Raw genomic sequence first — 21,581 nt, 5'->3', positions numbered from 1 at the left:
ATCAGTTGTTTTCAATCTCTGTTGTATATTTTAATTTTCTATAAAATATTTATGGTTTTAGTTTCAATCCTGTGCATTATGAGGAATTGTTGCATTCTTGAGGCAAACCTATCTTATATTGAAGAAATTAAAAAATTCAAGCAACTGTGAGTTTGTTTCTCTTTTATAAATATTTAGTCATTTTTTCTCATTTGTCTATGTATATATATTGTTTAATGATGCAGTACATCTGCTGGTAGAGCATTTGAATTACTAATTGTTACTAAGAGCATCTACATCCCTGAAATTATTAGAGTTTCTAATCTGACGTGACAGTTTCTAATCCAATTTCAATCAGAGATGTGAGAGAGTTTATTATATAGAAACTATGCAGGAAAGTTTCTTATTAAGAAACTGTTTATAAACTCTATGTTGGCTAAATGATTGGCTCAAATTGTTTCTCATTTTTAATTTGTTGCTGATGTGGCTTAATAAAAACTCTAAAATGAGTTTCAGAGATGTGAGAGTTAGAAACTTTAAAGACTATAATTTCTAAAAAGTAGTTAACAGTTATTTAGAAATCTTTTTGAGTTTTAGGGATGTAGATGCTCTAAAGATACAGTACATAGTAGTCTAAAAGAAAAAATAAAAGAAAAAATAAAAGAAAATAAAAGGTAAGAAATGAATTAACATCAGTTATTCTCACATGGAAATGTCTTTCAATAAACAGTGTGTAGATTCAAACCTATTCTAAAAATTAACTTGCAAAAGTGTACTTCATGCATGTGCAATGTTATAAATTATAATTTGGTAATTACACAATATTCTTGTTGGATAATTGAGTCGAAATAATAGCACATATGGTCGTAGTTAACATATTTAAATTTGTGTAGATTTATTGCAATATTATAGAATTTAGATTCATTTTAATATGCATCAAAGAGCATCAAGTAGGTGTACAGTAATATTGATCGCATTATATTCTTCTTAATCTCCTTCAATCCAACAAAACACAGTTTAAAACAGACTTTTTCTTTTTCTTTTTTTTGAAACCCATATGGGAGAAATTATTTGTTATAATAATAAGAGTATTAAATAGTTTGGTGGCTTACTTCCAATCTTTACTCAAAAAAAAAAAAGACTTTTTGTGCGTTGGTGGTAATTAGAAAATGTGGCGTATTGGTACATATCGTATGTAACGATATCTTTTATAATTTAGATGCTTAGTACGGGTGTTCAAATTTGTGGTGCTATGAGGACAAAAAAGATATGCTCCAATTTTTGTTCATACAAACAAGAAATTTCTCTCGAAATGCAAATATGTTTTTAGTTTTTGTCTATAAACATGTAACTAATTCCTGCTTGTATATCACAATTTTGTAGGTTACGTACCGTAACTTGGTTATTAGATACAGAAATTGCTAAAACTATAAGAACGTGCAATCAACAATGTGTAAATCACAACGAGTGTTATCAGAATCAGACCGGACATCAACTCGCTAAAGATTCAGTTCAACAGTTCACTGGTCGGACCGGTAGTTCAACCGGTTCAATTGCTGAGTTTTTTAAAACATATATAACTTAGGAGAGATTTAATGTATCCTCTCAAAAACTTTAATATTACATATTTCTTCCTCAAAAGTTTGTAATGACTAATGACACATTTACCCTTTAAAATAATAGAAACTCACATATTTATCCAAAATAATAAAATTTCACAATTAAAATTTACTAAACAATATCAATTAATAAAGCATGATCATTATATACCTCTCTTCTTTCTCTCCTTCACTCTCTGTGTGCTTGCTCCAATTCCTGGCGCCAAATTGCACAGATTCCATACTGAGAGAAGATAGCTCAAGATTCCATTGGAACTCATAAATCTCTGCCAAAATGGATCATCAAGTGACAGCCCTAGTAACATGTCTTCAATGGAGTATTTCACTAGCACCATTTCTTCATCTGTAAAGTCATGTTATAGTTAGGTAACTTGGAAATAAGAGAATATCATTGTTATAATTAAGCATCATAACATATCACATTTCACCTTTGTAAGCATCCGCACATATATCTTATCAATTTGTTATTCTGTTACTGGGAAAACATAAATAGTTACAAAAAGAAAGATGTTGTATTAAATACTTTGAGTGTCTAATCCGTAAGAGTTCCATTTTATCTTCAAGCACCTTAGTAAACAAGATGTAATATTTTCTGACAAAAGAAGTTTTCTATTTAATTTTAAGCAAACGAATAAGAAACTATCAATCCAAAATTATTTTACATGCATGAAGTCCAGCTCTTATTAAACTGAATCGGTCACCATTGATCGGTATGAAAAGTACTGAGTCATTAATTATATTTAAATCTTGCTAGGAGATATAATAATTTTATGACAGAGATCGACACACGAAGTAAATTGATTAGGGAAAGTACATTCTCTAGGGTGTCTGGATTTTCTAAATTCATGCTTTTATTGTTTGCATATGCTCTTGAGAAACCTTAAGCTAAAAATATTGGTCATGGATTCAATGGTTTTGTATATGTATCAGTGAACTCGAACAAATTTTCAGATAGTGCTTCTTATGTAGTATAAATTCCTCTTTACATTGAGATTCTGTAATTTGAATTTAACGATAATTTAGTGGGTAAAACTAATAAGGCCATTGATAAAGTGCAAATTTATAAGCAAAGAATTCAATGCTTTTTGCTTGATCAAAATATAAGAACCTTGATACTGATATGTACCTTTTTATACCGACCTATACAATTGGGTTGGAGCAATTTTAGAAATTACCTGGAGGCATCACAGAACGATTGTGAAAAGACATACTCGCAAAATCACCATCTGCATTTCGAAACAATAATGCAAGAAATGATGATTTCAAGTTATGGTTTAGAAATAAAGGGGCAAATGAACAATAAAGGGATGTACCAATATTATAAGAAAAAGGCACACTATTATGTACCAATTTTTTAAAAAGGCACACTCGCAGTTTATAATGACAACGATTTGTTTTAAGCTATGTTGCATGGATACGGATACGGATACTGTATCGGATACGATACGGATATGGAGATACGGTAATTTTTAAAAATCTCGGATATGATACGTCTATTATATATATTAATTTTTAATTTAATTATATTATTAATTCAATACTGGTATTATATAAAATAAATATAAAAAAATTTGGATGATACAAATAACTCAAGTATAAGTTAAATATAATAACTGCTAATTTTTAACAACAAAATGTGAGTTATTGGCGTAGTTTAGGTGCGTGTTTCTTTTGCATGAGGACCCAGGTTCGATTCTTGCTGGGGGGAAATTTTTGCTCATATTCTTTTGGTCTATGCGACTATGCGAGCTAACAGCAGTTGATCTAGTCATCTGGTGTACTGTGGCTCATGGAGGTGCACACAAAAGAGAAAATTTATTGAATAGACCAGGCTTATGCGCGGCTCACAGGAGAATAGACCAGGCTCGCTGCTCCGTATCGGAGCGTTTCAAGCTGTATCGCCCCGTTTTGATATGTAGGACTATATCGAGGGTTAGAGATATGTTACGTACTCTGATCCCCGTATCCGACACGTATCAATCCATATCGGATGCATATTCGTATCCGATACACATTTGATACGGGTACTGAGCACTAGATGGCGTATCTGAGTAACATAGATTTTAAGTGTGAGGCTTTTAAATATTATAAGAATCTAACTTGAGACAGTTGTAAACTAAATACTAATGTTTAACTGGTGTTTCACAGATTCATCAGATGCTGTAACCGGTACCATGGCTACAATAAGTGGCTATCGGATTCATCTTTCAAGCACATATATAGATTTATTATTATACACACACACAAATGCACAATTATTGACACACTTCACCCTCATCTGCATTTCATCAAATACTTTTAATGCATTCATCTATTGAATAAAATCATCTCAAAAATTCAAGTTTTTCAAGTGCATATTTTACAAATTCGAATTAAATGATTAAATGAGATTACTTATAGTAATTGATGTTGATTCTTTGATGATTTCGTTTCAAACTTAGACTTTATTTGAATGAGATTGAGCCACTGTGTAATACACCACAGTAGATATAAGAATTTAGAAGAAGAAAACCAACTTGAAGGAGAAAGGAGGGCTAATTTCTCATTTCTTTACATCTCAATGTGTGAAGAAAAGGGCAGGAAATGAAAAACTTGGCAAAAAAAGGAAGATGCGTGAAATCAGAAGAGTGAGAGATGAAGATTTATCAAATTATAATAACCGTCCAGTTTAATCAGTTTTAACCAATTCATTTACATAGACGACAATTCAAAAGAACCGAGCAGGATAGATGACCGGTTCCAGTTTTTTTCGGCCAAACCAGCCGGTCCGGTCCGATTCTGATAACACTGATCACAACTATATAGGTTATTAGTTTTTGTCATATTTCCTCAAAATAATTCCAACTATACAAGATGTAAATCACATAAATGCAAGGGAAATTTTAAAAGATGTAAATCATCTTTCCTCTTTACAACAGTGCAAGTTCCCACAAAACTCTATGTGACTAGTGTGTAGAGTGGAAAAAAAGTGACATGCCGTGGTTAACACGCTGTGACTTTGTGTATTCCTCGGAGAATAAAAAAAAACACAAGACAATTGATATCCATGGAAATACCAGAAATGAATTTTCTGCTTTTATCAAAATTTCCTGCTACTGATTAGCTTTGCCAAACATAAGATGGTTAATTTGGTCAATTCCAACATCTGAAATCGGGTCAATTGGTTTCTCCATTCCCTCTGACGGAATTGATGTGCAAGGTTCACGACTATATTCATCTACAAACAAAATAAAGATAATATTAAACAAAACAAAATTTAAAGTTGATCCAGTTGTGATTTTCTTATGCTTGTTGGTTTTAGTAAGGCACTGTATGGGTCATACGTGTGTCAACACCTATGGTGCACAAAAATGTAAATTCAAAGAAAATAGTAATTAGTATATTTAACTTTTTAAGGTACCAAAGTTAATGTCCTTTATCATACCATAAATTACATTGAGTGAATACGGCGGAGGTGTTGCCAAGAAATTCAAACCCAGATAGAGCACCATCATCAAAAACACAGTCACAATTAGAAAGGATGGAACAACCAACGCCCAATACCTGATAGCAATAGCATATAAAGCATCTCAATAGCAGCTGTAGGTGTTGATTTGCTACCATAAGAAAGAAAGTATATAGATAATAACCGACATGGTACAAATTGTATAGTGAGTCGCAAACAACACAAAGCATTAAAAGGAACACGTCTATCAAGAAATTTGTGAATCTTATTAAGTTCTGCTCACCAGGACTTATGTGCATTCTTTGACTTAAAAACAAAAGAATTATAGAGAATAAAGTGGTACAATTGGAATGCTGAGTAAATGGAAGACAGTTGTATACAAGCTAAATAATAGATTGATACAGCACGTACTTGCTAGGATAATATGTGATCCCTAGAGAATGTAACCATGGCTCGGGTGTATATGCCCACACTAAATATATAACTGCACTAAAGAAAAAACAGGTCTATCAGTACTGCATCAGTTACATATAATTAAAAACAAATTTCGTGATAAATCAGAAATATCTAGCACCTTGTTGTTTTTAAAAAATGAGATGCATCTTTTATACAAAATACAACGCCACAATAAATCCCCAACAAACTAGTTAATAGTTTTGGCTTTGATATTATCCAACCAAACTGCCGCACATCAGAGTAACTATCGATCTGTATGGACCCACTTGGAAAATATTAGGGTCAGATGACTCCACTAATATTTGCAAATTAACATGGCAAAGATTTGAAGGTAGTTAAAATGACACCATTGAACCCAGCAAAAGAAATCTCATTATGAACTAAATTCATGACAGAGACACAAATGCTACTTCTAAAATGTTATTTCTGATAAGAAGAGACTTAAATATCCAAAACCAAAACATAGGGAATGGGGGGAATTGAATTCAGATGTAACCTGTGGCAATGACAGTGGTGATGGATCCGACGAATCCATACACCTCTGATGGTTTGGGGCCATGCTCTCCTGTCAAATCACCACCTGGTCTCCCCTCTGTTCTTGCATGTTTGTCATGAACCAGAAAGGCGGAGTCAGAGCTGGAGGCGAAGGCTGACGCTCGACGGTTACGCAGTAGGCTGAGAGTGCGACGTGGACTGCTAACTACCAGTGTTGTCGGAGAAGAAGGTCCCTCTTCCATTACCTTTTTGGCTTTAGGTATAATTGTTTAATAGAATGTATTTAAGCTTCCAAGAAGCCTTCTAAATACTTATCAAGATCTGTGAAAAGATTTGAAGCATTGATTAGAACATTACAGCCATAGTCGACATTCAAATAGGTTTTGGTTGGTATGTCAACATCAATTTCTGAGCTGAACTGGAGACCAACGGCAGAAATGTATTAATACCAACGGGTACTAATGATGTAAAGGGGTATGAGCAACATAGAAGACAATCAACAAGAAAAATAGATAATGGTTTTGGTTGGTATGTCAACACTTTCATGCTTCACACATTTTCAAAGAAGCAGAATAGTTAATGGATTTAATTAAATATTAGTGATCCGATGCACTTTTGAAAGAAGAAACCCATAATTAAAAACATCAAAATGAACTGCATCAATTCAATTTTGCATCAGAAAATGATTTAGACGATACTCGGTTACTATTAGGCTGTTACAATTTACCAATTATGGTTTTCAACAGTAGTAATTGGTACACAGTACAATGTAGAAATTAGAGTGGTACTGGTAATTGCAATTTACAATTTACTATTTACTATTAGTTTGCAACAGTGGTACTGGTAATTGCTTGAAATTTCACTATTACAATTTAATTGGTAAGCTGTACACAGCGTTTTCAACACATTCTAAGTTCGTAAAGAAAGAAATTGTGGAGCAATCTAACAGAAATCCAGCACAGCAACAAGAATATAAACAAAGAAATAAGCAATTACCGTACCAAAAGACAAGAGCTTACCAATCCAGGAACTGTGAAGCAAGAGCGGAGTCCCGGAGGCCGGACGAGGGGGAACGGCGAAGAGCGGGAAGGGACGAAGAGCCGCTGAGGCGGCCGGTCGGAGGCGGAGGCTCGGTCGGCGGCAAGGGCAGAGGAAATAAAAAAACGAGCGATCTCAGACCGACAAAATCAACCCGACGGAAGTGAAAAACCAAACCAAAATTCTGAAGAATACAGAAACAGACCGGATTGTTCCGGATTCTGATCGGACGGTCCGAATATAAAATCAAAATTCGAGTTACTGACTCGGTCGGGGGGGATTCGTGGGAGCGTATGCTCTGCGGAGGTTTTACCTGCAGTGCTGGTGGTGATTTTGATCTGGCCGTTCGTTTCGGATCGGACGGATCAGATCAGATCTTGCCCGAGTTTTAAAAAAACTCAAAATTTGATGAATTCTTAATCCAGTCCGTCCGATCCGAAACGAACGGATCAGATCAAAACCACCGTACAGCACCGCAGGTAAAACCTCCGCAGAGGATAGCGTTCCGGAGATTCGTATCCTCTGCATTAACTCAAAAAGGAATCTTTTGAGTTAATATATCTGAACCGTCTGATCAGTTTCAAGATTCTTGCGAATTAAATCCACACTAATATTGAAAGACTCGCTATGTTTTAGGTGGAGGCCGGATGAGCTCAGTTTACAATCGGACGGTCCATATCTATAAGTCAAAAGATTCTCTTTTGAGTTAATGCGGACTCGTCGGGGGGAGGGGGTTGGCCTGTTGGGCCGAAACATGGAAGAGTTGGATTTGTAATGGCCCAAACATTGTTGTTGTGTCGGCCTGTTGGGCTCCAGTGGTTTCATTTTAAAATGTAATGGGACGATGTAAACTGACTGCAGTAGGTATACCGATTACCAACTACATCTCATAGGGACGGCGAAGCTGCTTATTTGGACTTGACCAGTCTCACTTTGGACTCATATCACCTAACGTAACTCAAATTTTGAGTTTCGATGGGGACTGTCAGATATATTTTGGCACGAATATTAAAGGAATCCGTGCATTCCAACCCGTACTAAATTGATCCGATTTATAATCGAACGGTCCATATCTAACCCTAAATTGAATTACCTTAGACATCCGAACAATCTCACTGGTTGCGTTCGCTATCAAATCTCATTGGATAGCAGGGTTTAACGATTAATTACTAATTAGTGATTACAAGTGACAAATTACAGCGCGCCTCGTTTTCATCGTCGCCATCCTTAGTTGAACAAACTTCTTTCATTTTGCCTTTCATTTCGTCTCGCAACAGAGAAAAAAATGCTTCTAGTTAGGTCGCTCCGCTCTCGGCTACGACCGCCGACTTCCAGTGCCGGAGCAGCGGTTTCGGCGTTCTCGACCTCCGCCGCAGCTGTGGAGGCGGAGCGGACGATTAATAAGGGGCCGAGAAACGACTGGAGCAAAGATGAGATCAAGGCCGTCTACGACTCTCCTGTTCTAGATCTCCTTTTTCACGGGGTATATTTACGAGCTATCAATTTGCATTTTTTTTGTGATCAATCTCTCGTTTTACTCTCTAATGACTGATGTAGTACACCACTGATCCTTGAAGAATCGAGCTACTTTTGATCTATTCACTGTATCTTGAAGTAATTTAGTTGCATTAATGTGTAATAAATATCAACTTTATGAAGTTCACTGTGAAATTGAATTTGGGAGTTAGAGTTTGCATTTTACTAGGAAAGTCTCTTGTTTTTGATATAAAATTAGAGGAAAAAAAAAGGAAGTTGCTTGTGTTGAAGCTACTTTGCTCCAAGCAGTGAATTACACAAAGCTGATGCACCAGTTTCACAAGTTCTTTCTTAAGCTTTGTAACATAAGGATGGAATAATAGTTTGTTACATTAAGGATGAAAAATGCTATAATTGTCAAGTTCAGGAACCAAAATGATTAGCCTTGAACTTGAATGTCAAGTTTGAGATCAATGTATAAATGTGTTGTCTCAGGCACAAGTGCACAGAGCAGCTCAGAATTTCAGGGAAGTACAACAATGTACACTACTTTCGATAAAAACAGGTGGATGTAGCGAAGATTGTTCATACTGTCCACAGTCGTCTCGGTATGACACCGGTTTGAAGGCCCAACGCTTGATGAATAAGGATGCTGTGATCGAAGCCGCAAAGAAGGTACACTCTCTCTCTCTCTCTCTCTCTCTCTCTCTCTCTCTCATTATGAGAGCGGTGATAGTAGGATGCCAATTCCATCTAGTTTTTATTATTATTCTCATCTTTTACCGGGGCCATATATGCTGGGGAATTTCAGTTTTAAAAGATGCACTGCCATGGCAGTACAATCGTCACTGGTTTCCATTAGCAAGGAAGAGTTACAGATACTTTAGTTTGCCATAAGTTCTGCTAATGACCATATTTAGAGAAATAATGTAAAAGTTCCTTTAAAAGAGAGATTTGCAGTTAATAGAGTAGTTTTGTGGTCAAATTTTTGCTGCTAAAACATTTCCCTTTTGCAATTAATCCCACTGCCACATATGCATGTAGGCATTGATTGACCCAATTTTGCCTTAAATGAATCCTTGGTTGTGTGATTATCCATCGATTTAGTCTCCAATAATGGAATGAATAAAATACTATAAACAAGTGTTCAATTATTAGAAAGGAGATAAAATTTTTAGTGAAATAGGTGCCGCGTAAATAATCTATTAGTACAGGAATTCAACATGCATTACCTAATTATTACTAACTGTAATGCTTGATTTCTTACTTGATTACTAGAATTTGCTTATTTTGATGCAGCATTTCTCCTTAATGACATTCAGTAATAATGAGTATTATTCTTTAAATCTGTAGGCAAAAGAAGTAGGGAGCACACGGTTCTGCATGGGTGCCGCTTGGAGAGACACGATTGGCCGTAAGACAAATTTCAATCAAATCCTTGAATACGTCAAAGAGATTAGGTGAGTACTCTGTGTATATATGATTAAATGAATGCATTCCTGATTTTAAACAGCAAGGAGATAATATTTTCAACACAATTTGTCTCATCGAAACAATCACCCTTTAATTTTTGTATTAGATGATCCAATTGGGTTCCTTATTCTTTTTCTTGACACTTTTTTTAATTCCCTGACTGTTGCTTCCCACCAAACAGGAGAGAGAGAGAGAGAGTAAAGGTTTGTTTTTTTCTATTTAGAGTGAGGCTATGGTACTCTGCATAGCACACTTTGGTCTGTACTATGGATGCATGTCTCTATTTTCAAAGTCCAAATAATCAATCCATACTGCTCAAAATGATCTTTATGTGAAAATGTGCTTGGATACCAATTTTTACATTTTTTAGAAATTTTATAATATTTTTTTAAATAGGTACAAAATCACTTGACCTAAAGATTCCGGACCATCCGAAAGTAATGATTTTCTACCTATCTAAAAAAAATAGTAAAAAAATTCTTAAAAAATGTAAAATTTGGCCTCCAAGTACATTTTCATATGGAGGTCATGATGAACAATTCGGATCAACTATTTAGATTTTGAAAATGAAGATATGGATCCATTGTACGGACCAAAGTGCACTATGCATAGTACTGTAGTCTCACTCTTCTATTTATTTCATACTGTTAATTACTAATATTATTTTAATGCAGGGGTATGGGGATGGAGGTATGTTGCACTTTGGGTATGATAGAAAAGCAACAAGCAGAAGAGCTTAAGAAGGCCGGTCTCACAGCCTACAACCATAATCTCGATACATCAAGGGAATACTATCCTAATATAATCACCACAAGATCATATGATGAGAGGCTACAAACTCTCGAGTATGTCCGTGATGCTGGAATAAATGTTTGTTCAGGTAATTATTACTTTTCTTGTTAAATTTTCATTGATTTGTTATTTGGAGTTCTCCGAGGAATAATTTTAGACCTACTTAATTGCTTAGTATAATAATCTACAAGCTTACTAATCATGGTTGATTTTACTTCTTATTTCCAAATACTGTATATTTAGGTGTAATACAGAAATAATCAGATTAAGGAGATAATAACTAGGTTTTGAATTATCATGCAATTAGATGGCATGTGTTATTTACTTATTTATAACTTCTTTTTTTACCGGTGATACTCAGGTCTTCTTTAGCACGTCCAAATTAGAACCTTAAACCCCTCATGCTTTTAATTTTACAATATCTTTCTAAATTTGTACAGGAGGTATTATTGGACTAGGAGAAGCCGAAGAGGATCGAGTGGGGTTATTACATACTCTAGCAACTCTACCAACCCACCCAGAGAGTGTCCCTATCAATGCACTGGTACCCGTAAAAGGCACCCCTCTTCAGGATCAGAAGGTATAATTTAAAGAAATTATAAAAGTACTTGGAAAATCGGTACCGTTTTTGTTTGATACCAATTCAATTATGTTTCCAAAAAAGATGGTGTAATTGAGGCTAATTTATATTGTTGTTGGATCAGCCTGTGGAGATCTGGGAGATGATTCGTATGATAGCCACGGCACGAATCACGATGCCAAATGCAATGGTACGTCTATCAGCTGGCCGTGTGCGGTTCTCCATGCCTGAACAGGCACTGTGTTTCCTTGCTGGGGCAAACTCAATCTTCACTGGAGAGAAACTCCTGACAACACAAAACAATGATTTTGATGCCGACCAAGAAATGTTCAAAATTCTCGGATTAATCCCTAAAAAACCGAGCTTTGACGAAAGCGAAACTGGTACAGAGGAAGAGAGTTGTAAGGAGGCAATCTCTGTGTAGACCTAGGCCAGTTTAGAAGGTATTGTTATTGCTAAGGTGTTAGTTTTATCAAAACATGAGAACTCTAGCACTGGATTGTTCTGGCAATACGAATTCAGTATTTGCTGTAGAGAATTTATTGACAACGGGAAATAATGATTTCTGAATTCGCTAGGAATAACATTGTTTTATTGATATGCACAGCAGTTTCTTGAGATTAATATTTGCTAAAGATAGATGATATTTTATTTCTGGAACTATAATATTTCAGCACTTGAAAGGTTTGAAGAGCAGTGAACAGAATTATTCAGTCAAGAATGCATTTTTACAATATTTTTGTTCTTAGTTGTAAAATCTCAATTAATCATGGATTATGAGGTAATCTCGTTTCAAAATGGGGCTCAAAATCGAAACTTAGGCTAAACCAGTTCTTAATTGGGCCAAATCAAGAAACGTGTATGCAACAAATTTTAGTTTCTGAGAATTTACGGATTGATGGCCGATTTAATTTTTGGTTTATCCCTATATGATGTTGAGTTATAAAATTAATTTGTAGTACAAAGTTTATCTTAAATAAAATTTGTTGTACACTCTTTTTTCAAATAAAAATTTGTGGTACAAGTATAGATATTTGTAAAATTTTCAATATAATTTTAAATTTTGACTTGGGGGGTCATGCGTAGGACTGCGGTGCGTTGCTCTGTAGTTGGCATGCACACGTGATAAATTTTGAACTTTTTACAAAACAACGGTAATATCAGAATTTTTAAATATTGTGGTGGTAGCAAAAACAAATTCAGCAGTTTATTAGTGGAATTAGGAAAGGCTAAATTGCGTTTCTTCATCTAAAACATGAGCATGAATACTAGTAGTTCTCAAAGTATTATAAATTTGTTAGTCATTATAGATAGAGATGATACAGAAGTCCATCGACCCAGCAATCCGCTCATACCCATCCGGTCCGATTCTTTATCCACTCAGCTCGACACCATAGGCCCAGGTCAGATTGGATCACAGATCTGGACTTAGGTTAAAGCCCGCAGACATAGGCCCAACAGGCCTATCTTTCTCTGAATACCAATCCCCGAATTCGTATCCTCTGAGATATCTCAAACTTTGCGCGACTTTATGGAAAATCCTAACCGTTTAAAGACCTTCTGCACGAATCTCAAAGCACACATAATTCTGATCCCCTACATCACCGCCGAATAGACACCGGACACGTCGGTCACGAAAAGTTGAGATATCTCAGAGGATACGCACTCTCATCCCCTAGGGTTTTGTCATCGATCCGGATAAACTGACAGCTGTCAGTGATCTCTCTAACAGTCTCTCTTTCACAAATCCAGCCGTTTCTCTTTCCCTCTCTTTCCTCACCAGGTCGCGCCGCTATACCGCCTCCACCGAAGCAAACTCCGCTAGTCCGCCACCAAGAGCACTGACTGACTCTATCTCCTTCCTTTCGCCCTTCCTATTTCCTTTCAAGGTACTGCCACTCTTTCTCTGTAGTTTATATCCATTTAATAGATTTGAGGGAAGCTTTTGTTGCTGATTTAGTTTGCCAGTTAACAGATCCAAATTTGTTTAGTTTTATATTAAGCTGCTTGTTTTTTTAGTTCTGGATTCTTAGTGCTCGAAAATTCAATGATTCACATACCAATAATTTGCAAATTTTGTTTGATTATTCATTGATACTTATAATTTGCTCTTTTTGGACTTGATTCAACCTACTCAACTTCTTTCCAAATTTACATTTGTTTGTTGTTTATAAAAGATTTACTTTACATCGATTTTACCCTTAAAATTGCAGTAGTAATAGTATCTACTCAAACAATGTTTTCTGTCATTTTGTTTTGTTTCTTGTCTTGGTTTTGATTATGTTGAACAAATAGTATGAAAGATTTGCAAATTAGTGTTTTTGTAAGATTTTAGACTTTTTTTTAATGTCTTAGAATTATATGTTTGCTTCTAATAACTGTGTAAAATGAATGCAATTTATAAAGTACCATTTTACCCTTTAGTAAAAAACTAAAAAATATGTACCATGTTTAAGGAAAATGTAGTTTTCTAATTTGTTGGTTTCTGAGGGAAAAATGATTCATTTCTCTACTTCTGATGTATACACAAGCGTTTACCTTAATGTCACCGTTTGTACATTAAAAGTAGACAAATTAACCATTTTTTCTCAGAAACTGACCGATTACATAACTGACATTTTTTCTTAAATAGGCCACATACTTTTTGTTTTTTTAATAGAGAGTAAAATGGACACTTTTTTAAATTTAAAGTGAATTTTAATAGAAAATACAATAATATTAGTAAATTTGTGAGTTTTTGAAATTTGGAAGGATAAGTATATAATATTATGAAGTTTAGAGGGGAAAATATGTAATTTTGAAATTTTTTAGGGGTATACATAAAATTTTCCCTAATTAGTAATCATAAATCCCTTCATTCCTCTCTCTCCCTTTTTGTCAGCCATCTCTATTGCCGTCGCCTCAAAAATAATATAATAGCTCTTGCAAGAAGAGCTCACTCTCTCTCTGATTCTCTCTAATGGCGGCGGCTACTGTCTCCAAGTTTTGTTCTTCGAGAAATTTGGAAAATGCCAAGGATTTACGCTTAAAACCTCTACAAAACCTGAATGTTTTGAAACTCCAAAGGAACTTTGCTGCCCACCGTCTTACCAGCACCAAGGTAATTGAAATAATTCTCAAAAATTGTCGTCTTTTGTTTTTTAGTTGATACGAAGCTATCATGCTTATTTCTTCCATTGTTATTTATCCCAGGTGTTAAGTTATCAGAATTCGAAGGGGGGTAGTGGCACGATATATGCGGACAGTAATGAAGGTAATTATTTAGTTCTAGTTGTAGTGGAGTCGTTTAGCTGGATTTTTTTGCGATTGGAAGCTTATAGCTGAATGTTTCTCTCTCTTTTAATTCAGTGGAAAGGCCATGGAAAACAAGTGATGCGAGGCTGGTGCTTGAAGATGGTTCAATTTGGAGGGCTAAATCTTTTGGTGCAACTGGTACTCAAGTTGGTGAAGTGGTTTTCAATACATCTCTCACTGGGTATTTTATATTTTATTCTTTGTTTTTGTCAATGCTACTCGGTACTTCTCTGATACTAGTTACTTTTAAACTTTTTTACATGTAGAAGAGAGTAGTAGCACTATAATTGTAACAACAGAAAAGTATCTTATGTCCATAGCCATTTATATACCAGTACCAATACCACTGCTTTGGTTATTAATGTATAATATATCCCCTCTCAGATTAGTATTCACAAAGAATATAATTTCAGGTATCAGGAGATTTTGACAGACCCAAGCTATGCCGGACAGTTTGTTCTCATGACAAATCCCCACATTGGAAATACTGGTGTCAATCCTGGTATGTGCTAAATAATCAAAATTGTTGTGTTCTTTCGAATTATTTGATCAAGTTTGAATTTTGGGAAATGTTATGTTGCAGATGATGAAGAATCGAGTCAATGCTTCTTAGGCGGCCTTATAATAAGAAGCTTAAGTATAAGGTATTTTTTTATGTAGTTCTTTTTTCTGTGAGCCCATATTTGTAAAAAAAAAAAAAAAAAAATTAATTTTCTAAAAAGTTATCTCTTGTGTAGTACTTCAAATTGGAGATGTACTGAAACCCTTGGTGATTATTTAGCCAAAAGAAACATCATAGGCATTTGTAAGTTTCATCATACCAGACTGCTGTTTATTAACATGAATTTCTACATTCTATTTCTTTATTAACCTTTTCCTCCCTCGCATTCTTTAGATGATGTTGATACACGAGCAATTACACGTAGATTAAGGCAGGATGGTAGCCTTATTGGTGTGTTAAGCACTGATGATTCCAGAACTGATGAGGATCTTCTAGAGATGGCCAAAAATTGGAAGATAGTTGGTAAATTAGTCTTATTTCTTTCCCATATTATTTTATTTTCTTGACAATTTTGCCCTCATAGTAATTTATACATTTCTTTATTTGTCTATCATCAGGTGTTGACTTGATTAGTGGTGTTTCTTGTGATGCTCCATATGAGTGGTCAGAGAAAACAGATTCAGATTGGGAATTCAAAAGAGATCAACATTCAGCAAATAAATATCATGTTAGTTATCTACTTTCAAGTCACAATGATTGATAATGTAAATCAATCCCTTCATAACCTCATTTTAAATCTATGTAGGTCATTGCATATGATTTTGGGATCAAGCACAATATCCTCAGACGATTAACCTCATACGGTTGCAAAATTACCGTTGTGCCCTCTACTTGGCCTGCTTCAGAAACACTTAAACTAAAACCTGATGGAGTTCTCTTCAGCAATGGACCTGGTGATCCAGCTGCTGTTCCTTATGCAGTAGAGACAGTAAAGGGCATTATTGGAAAAGTGCCTGTTTTTGGTATTTGTATGGGTCATCAACTTATCGGTCAAGCTTTAGGTGGAAAGACATTTAAGATGAAATTTGGGCACCATGGTGGCAACCATCCAGTTTCTGACCTTAGAACCAGCCGTGTCGATATAAGTGCACAGGTACCATCGAGAAATGTTTATTTAATGTAAATGTGACAACAAGATGGGGGTTCAAACTCCATTTCTGATACATTTTGGATTGAACTGTAAAAATGCAAATGCAGAATCACAACTATGCAGTGGACCCGGCATCTCTTCCCGAAGGAGCAGAGGTGACACATGTAAACCTAAATGATAACAGCTGTGCTGGATTGGCATTTCCAAAAATGAAGCTAATGTCTCTGCAGTATCACCCTGAGTCATCTCCAGGCCCACATGACTCCGATCTCGGTACTCATTTTTTTTATTTTATGTTGGTTAACATTATTACAACTAGTCATTTTCTTATTTTGATTTATCTACTATTCCAGCTTTTGGAGAGTTTGTGGAGCTTATGAAGGCCAATAAAGTGTGATTAGTTTCTGGTGCTACTATTTTTTTTTCTATTGTTATTATTTAAATGGGCTGCTGGGCAGCTAATAATACCGTAAGTAAAATTAGTTTTTGGTTTGTAAGAATCGTGTGATTGGATAATTCGGTACTCTAAAAGGAATAATCATGCTACTGGTACCGGCTGGTTAGATTGTTTCAATTTTCTATACTGATTAAACGGTGTTAATGTAAGCCTATTTCTTTTATTTTGAATGTTATTACCTCATAATTTTGTTGACTCTGCTCTTTAAACCTTTCAGTGCTGAGATATTATAGTTCCAGAAACTGTATACAGTACATATAGGAATAACATTGTTTTATTGATATGCATAGCTGTTTGTTGAGTATCTGCTAAAGATGATATTTATCCAGGAATGAGTAAAGAAGTTGATGTATATGTATATACTGTATACAGTTTCTGGAACTATAATTGTTTCTCAGAACTTAAAAGGTTTATAAAGCAATGGACTAAATTATGAGGTAATAACATTCAAAATACAAGAACTCGACTTTAAGACATTTGAATCAGTAAATAGGCTGGAAGCATAGAGTGAGCTTTATGTACTAACATTAGTATTTTAGCTCATATGTTAGCCACTAGCTCGATATAATATACATGTCAAATTCTTGCAAAATATCAAATTTTACTGATACCTTTTCCGATGTTTGAAGCGTGACTCTAAAATTTAAAAATATTTGCATATCAAATATTAGTTTGATCTGTTATGTACTAACATTTGATATTTGCATATCAAAAATATCTGTTAAAAAGTAAAAATAATAAAATTTGATATTAGTTTGATCTGTATATATTATTACATTAAGCGAGTTGACAGACGAGAAAAATTATAATTTGAGTCGTTAATATATCGACCTATATATTAAATTTAGGAGTAGAAGGTGTTCTTAAGCTTACTAAAGTGTTTGGTGAGCTTAACTCCAAAATTCATCGGTTTCAAATGATAAATCTGAACCGTTGAAAATCACTTACCTTACGAGTAATGCGTCTACATGTGAAAATTTTAAACATTCGAATTAATTTAGTATAAAGTCAAGCGGTCAAAAAACGTTTAAAAAATGAATGCACTAAATTAATTTATTAAGCTTCTAATTTTAACCGATTGACTTTACACTAAATTAATTCGAATGTTTAAAATTTTCACATGTAGACGCATCATTCATAAGATAAGTGAATTCTAACAGTTCGGATTCGTCATTTGAAACCAATTTAACTAAATAGGTACTTGATAAAAATAATACTGTGACTTATACCTTCCAATGTTTTGACTTTTAATTTTTGATGCTCTACCTTATAATTCTAATTACCAATCATATTTCAAGAAATTTATATTGATTTGAACTCAAATTACAAATCAAACATCTAGAGGAGAGAAAAAAATTCAGAGAAGGACAAAGTCGATCGAGACCGATAAATCTTCACTAAAACTTAAAATTCAGAGAGGACGACTACCCCCTTGAAGTAAACCACCCCCCAGGCCTATAATAATGTATGAAATAAAACATTCTCCTAATTAACCGCCATTGGGTCTTCTAAAACCAAGTAGTAAATAAGCTAATACAGGCAAGCATCAAACAACATGCAGGTGGTACAAAATAGTACTTAAGATTTAGTCCAAAAGTAAACTATAAATAACACGGGGTAAGTTGTCAATTGTCTGTTTCATGGAACTTTCTCTAATCTACATCTTCCTCATCATCAGAGATGATGACCACGTGTCCTTCCTCAGCTAGGTTCCAAGCCTCAAGGGGTATGAGAGATGGATCTTGAGGCATCCATCAAGAATCCGTATCACTCCAGGTACCTGAGGTACAAGTGGTAAATATGAACTGTTCATTTCATTTAGCACGAATCTCAAAGCAAACCCCATATAGTTCTAATAAGCAACAGATTGAGTTTGATCTGATTGAGATTAATCTGGACCATTTGTCTTTTCAAGTTTTAAATCTGGACTGTTCATTTCATTTAGCACGAATCTCAAAGCAAACCCCCTATAGTTCTAATAGGCAAGCAACAGATTGAGTTTGGTCTGACTGAGATTAATCTGGACCATCTGTTTTTTTTCAATTGCACCTCAGGTACCTTGGAGGACACAGATTCATCCACTTAGCCATATCAGCATTGTCTGCTCCAAGACCTGACCAGTATAAAGCAGTAGTTAGTATAGAGAGGATAATTGATTTTTGAGCCTCAAAAGTATAGTGATCATAACAAATTATGTTTCTTTGTTTCCATATTGTTAAGGAGAGTGCATTGAAAGCAAACAAAAAAACCATTGTTGAGCTTTTCCTGTCAAAGTAAACACAAAGGCCATAATGTCCTCAATACTCTGCCAATTACTGATGTAATTTTGGCACTCCTAACCAAAATGAAATATGTTTGACAAACCTACATTGTATAAACAGATGGTCAGTGGTTTCAGGTTGGTTACAAAAATGACATCTGGTAGACCCGGACCATCCTCTTTGTGTTAAATTTACTTTGGTGAGAATTATGTTGTGTCAGTAACCACATAAAAGCTCTGATTTTGGGTGGTCATTTGGTCTCCCACCATAGCATGCTATATATGTTTTTGTGTGACTCCTCAAAAATTCAAAAAAGATAAAGAGATTGGACTGTGAAATTGCCATGTGATTACTAATTCCAATGCAATTTATCATTTGATCAGTTGGTGCAAAATTATAGATCACTTGGTTGTAATTCTTGCCAATCTTGCAAATCAATGCCCCATTTGATTCCTTGTAACCAAATATACATATTAGTGCACAGTTTATACATGTATATGGGTAGAAAGTAGCTAGAGAGCAGTTGCCAAATCATACATCAGACCAGAACCTAAATGTACTTTGTGAACCTAACTGTACTTTGTGAGTCTGTTTACATTCCAGAATATTTTTATCCGTTTAGGTGCTTACGAGATTCGAAAAATTGCATTGTGGGTCGATGGGGTGGTCCAGAATTATAAAAAAGGACTAGGTTTTGACATATAAAATGTTTAAAAATCTTGTATATATTAAGTTTTTCAATGAGATGCATGTTAATTACTTCCGAATATTTTGGATATTTTTGCACAAGTGAAGAAAAGAAAGGTTTTTGGGTCAAAATCATAAGAAATCTGACCCAATCCTGAAAGAAATATATAGAGCTCCACACTTTATATAATTTTTTGAACAATATTGTGCATTTCGAATCCGAGACAAGTCAAAGCATAAAATTTGTAGTTCTCGTTGTCTTTTTTTCAAACATTTCAAATCACCTCAATCGGAGTTCGGATGAGAAAGTAATAGTCAGAATACGAACATGCTTCTATCTGATGTCATGGCAATCAAAAGTCTATATGTTTCGTGGAAATTAAATTAAGAAAAAAAAAAGGTTTTCTTTTTAATTTTTTCGGATGAAAAACTAAAGAGAGATCAAATGGAGAGAATTTGCACATATAATAGAGGAGAACAGGCAGAGGAAAGTAGTTAATTTTTGAAAGCAATTTAAGAAGATAATTAAAGATACAAACTTTTCAATTTAACCCTCATGTTTGAAGAATTATAAATGGATAAAATTGCTATATATCAAATGATTAAAAGTTCAAAACAAATGGATAGAAACATAATTTTTGAGTTGTTTTTCTTTTGAATTTAAGTTAGAACAGAAAATATGACATAGTTAAAAATTATTTCCAGTGCCAATCAGATCTCATACAATAACGCTTAAATATAGAGTTTCATTTTTTTGATAAAAATTTGGGGGAGAAATGTCATTCGGGATACTTTTAGGCTGTCTTTCAGAACGGAGGAGGAAACCTCTAATTAAGGAAGGGAAGGGGAGAGATCGGAAGGAGGCTCACCTCCGCATAGTAATTTTATATTCTAAATTGAGATGACAATTGTCGTCAAAAATCAACACAACGTTGAGTTTAATTTTTTTTCCCTCACCTCCACTTCTTCTCCGATTCTTCTCAACTCGAGCAGGTGAAACTGTATGAGATGAGGCTCACCCCTGCACAATGATTCTCCCTTTCCTTTTCCTCTGCGTGACTGCATTCCTCCGTCTGAAGCACAGTCTTAGGAGATACATATTTTAACAGAGAAGTTTTGACTTCATGCAACATATGAATCATATGTATATGTATATGTATATGTATATGTATTTGATTTTATAATATTGTATAATATGTGCGCTGTACGAATCATATATATATGTATTTGATTTTATAATATTGTATAATACGTGTGTTGTACGAATCATATGTATATGTATTTGATTTTATAATATTGTATAATATGTGCACTGTACGAAGCCAAAACTATTGTTAAAATCTTTGCCACTAAAAGATGGGAATAATTTTGTAAATTTAAGTAGCTGTAGGCCGGAATGAAATCTGCTGCGATTCGAATTTTATGAACAGTACCCTGAAATCTCTGCCTTTTCAAATCTAACCATTCAACTTTTTCTGTGCACGCATCTCCAAACAGCTAGTTTTTCTATGCATGCATCTCAAAATAAATCAACTGAATTTGAAAAAACAGGAATTTCAGAGTAATGTTCATTAAATTCGGATCGCAGCAGATTTGTTTCCAGGCCGGCCTGTAGTAGCGATGAAAAGTTGAATTTTGCTTTATCAATATTCGTGCGATCGAAAACCCAGGCGCACTTGAATTTTTCGCACTCCAAAAGTTCCCGCCGATCCTTTTTAGTCCACGGATCACTATCCCAATCCTCCGTCTCCAATCAATCCTCACCGTCCATTCTAACCCCAATCCAACGCTCCATAACTTCTTCGAGTGAAAAACCAAACCTCCCCCCGAAATTTTCCCAATTCCCTCCCTCTATATAAACCCCCAATTCCAGTTTC

General features: G+C 34.7%; 3 protein-coding genes across 3 annotated transcripts; 2 read left to right on the top strand and 1 right to left on the bottom strand.

Moving 5' to 3' along the window:
• Positions 1-4,476: 4,476 nt before the first annotated feature.
• Positions 4,477-7,232, bottom strand: LOC144566978 (phosphatidylinositol N-acetylglucosaminyltransferase subunit P-like). The gene is made up of 5 exons (XM_078317333.1): positions 7,014-7,232; positions 5,996-6,315; positions 5,455-5,527; positions 5,023-5,141; positions 4,477-4,815 (listed from the first exon to the last, which is right to left on the bottom strand). Exons 2-5 carry the CDS (start codon positions 6,234-6,236, stop codon positions 4,691-4,693), a joined length of 558 nt encoding a protein of 185 aa, XP_078173459.1. The 5' UTR covers positions 6,237-6,315; positions 7,014-7,232; the 3' UTR covers positions 4,477-4,690.
• A 985-nt stretch (positions 7,233-8,217) lies between these two features.
• Positions 8,218-11,937, top strand: BIO2 (Radical SAM superfamily protein). Its single transcript, XM_078309106.1, has 6 exons — positions 8,218-8,515; positions 9,004-9,183; positions 9,862-9,968; positions 10,656-10,861; positions 11,214-11,353; positions 11,478-11,937. Exons 1-6 carry the CDS (start codon positions 8,318-8,320, stop codon positions 11,775-11,777), a joined length of 1,131 nt encoding a protein of 376 aa, XP_078165232.1. The 5' UTR covers positions 8,218-8,317; the 3' UTR covers positions 11,778-11,937.
• Positions 11,938-13,107: 1,170 nt separating this feature from the next.
• CARA (carbamoyl phosphate synthetase A) lies at positions 13,108-16,851 on the top strand. The gene is made up of 12 exons (XM_078309118.1): positions 13,108-13,242; positions 14,235-14,453; positions 14,546-14,606; positions 14,702-14,828; positions 15,061-15,149; positions 15,231-15,291; positions 15,385-15,452; positions 15,543-15,671; positions 15,767-15,876; positions 15,955-16,302; positions 16,407-16,572; positions 16,653-16,851. The coding sequence occupies exons 2-12, from the start codon at positions 14,313-14,315 to the stop codon at positions 16,694-16,696; spliced, it is 1,344 nt and encodes a 447-aa protein (XP_078165244.1). The 5' UTR covers positions 13,108-13,242; positions 14,235-14,312; the 3' UTR covers positions 16,697-16,851.
• The last annotated feature ends 4,730 nt before the right edge of the window (positions 16,852-21,581 follow it).

The sequence above is a fragment of the Carex rostrata genome, chromosome 1 (genome assembly GCF_964058835.1).
Source record: "Carex rostrata chromosome 1, lpCarRost1.2, whole genome shotgun sequence".
Taxonomy (NCBI): Eukaryota; Viridiplantae; Streptophyta; class Magnoliopsida; order Poales; family Cyperaceae; genus Carex; species Carex rostrata.
Note: the sequence above shows the minus strand (reverse complement) of the source record. Positions and strands in the feature narration are given on the sequence as shown.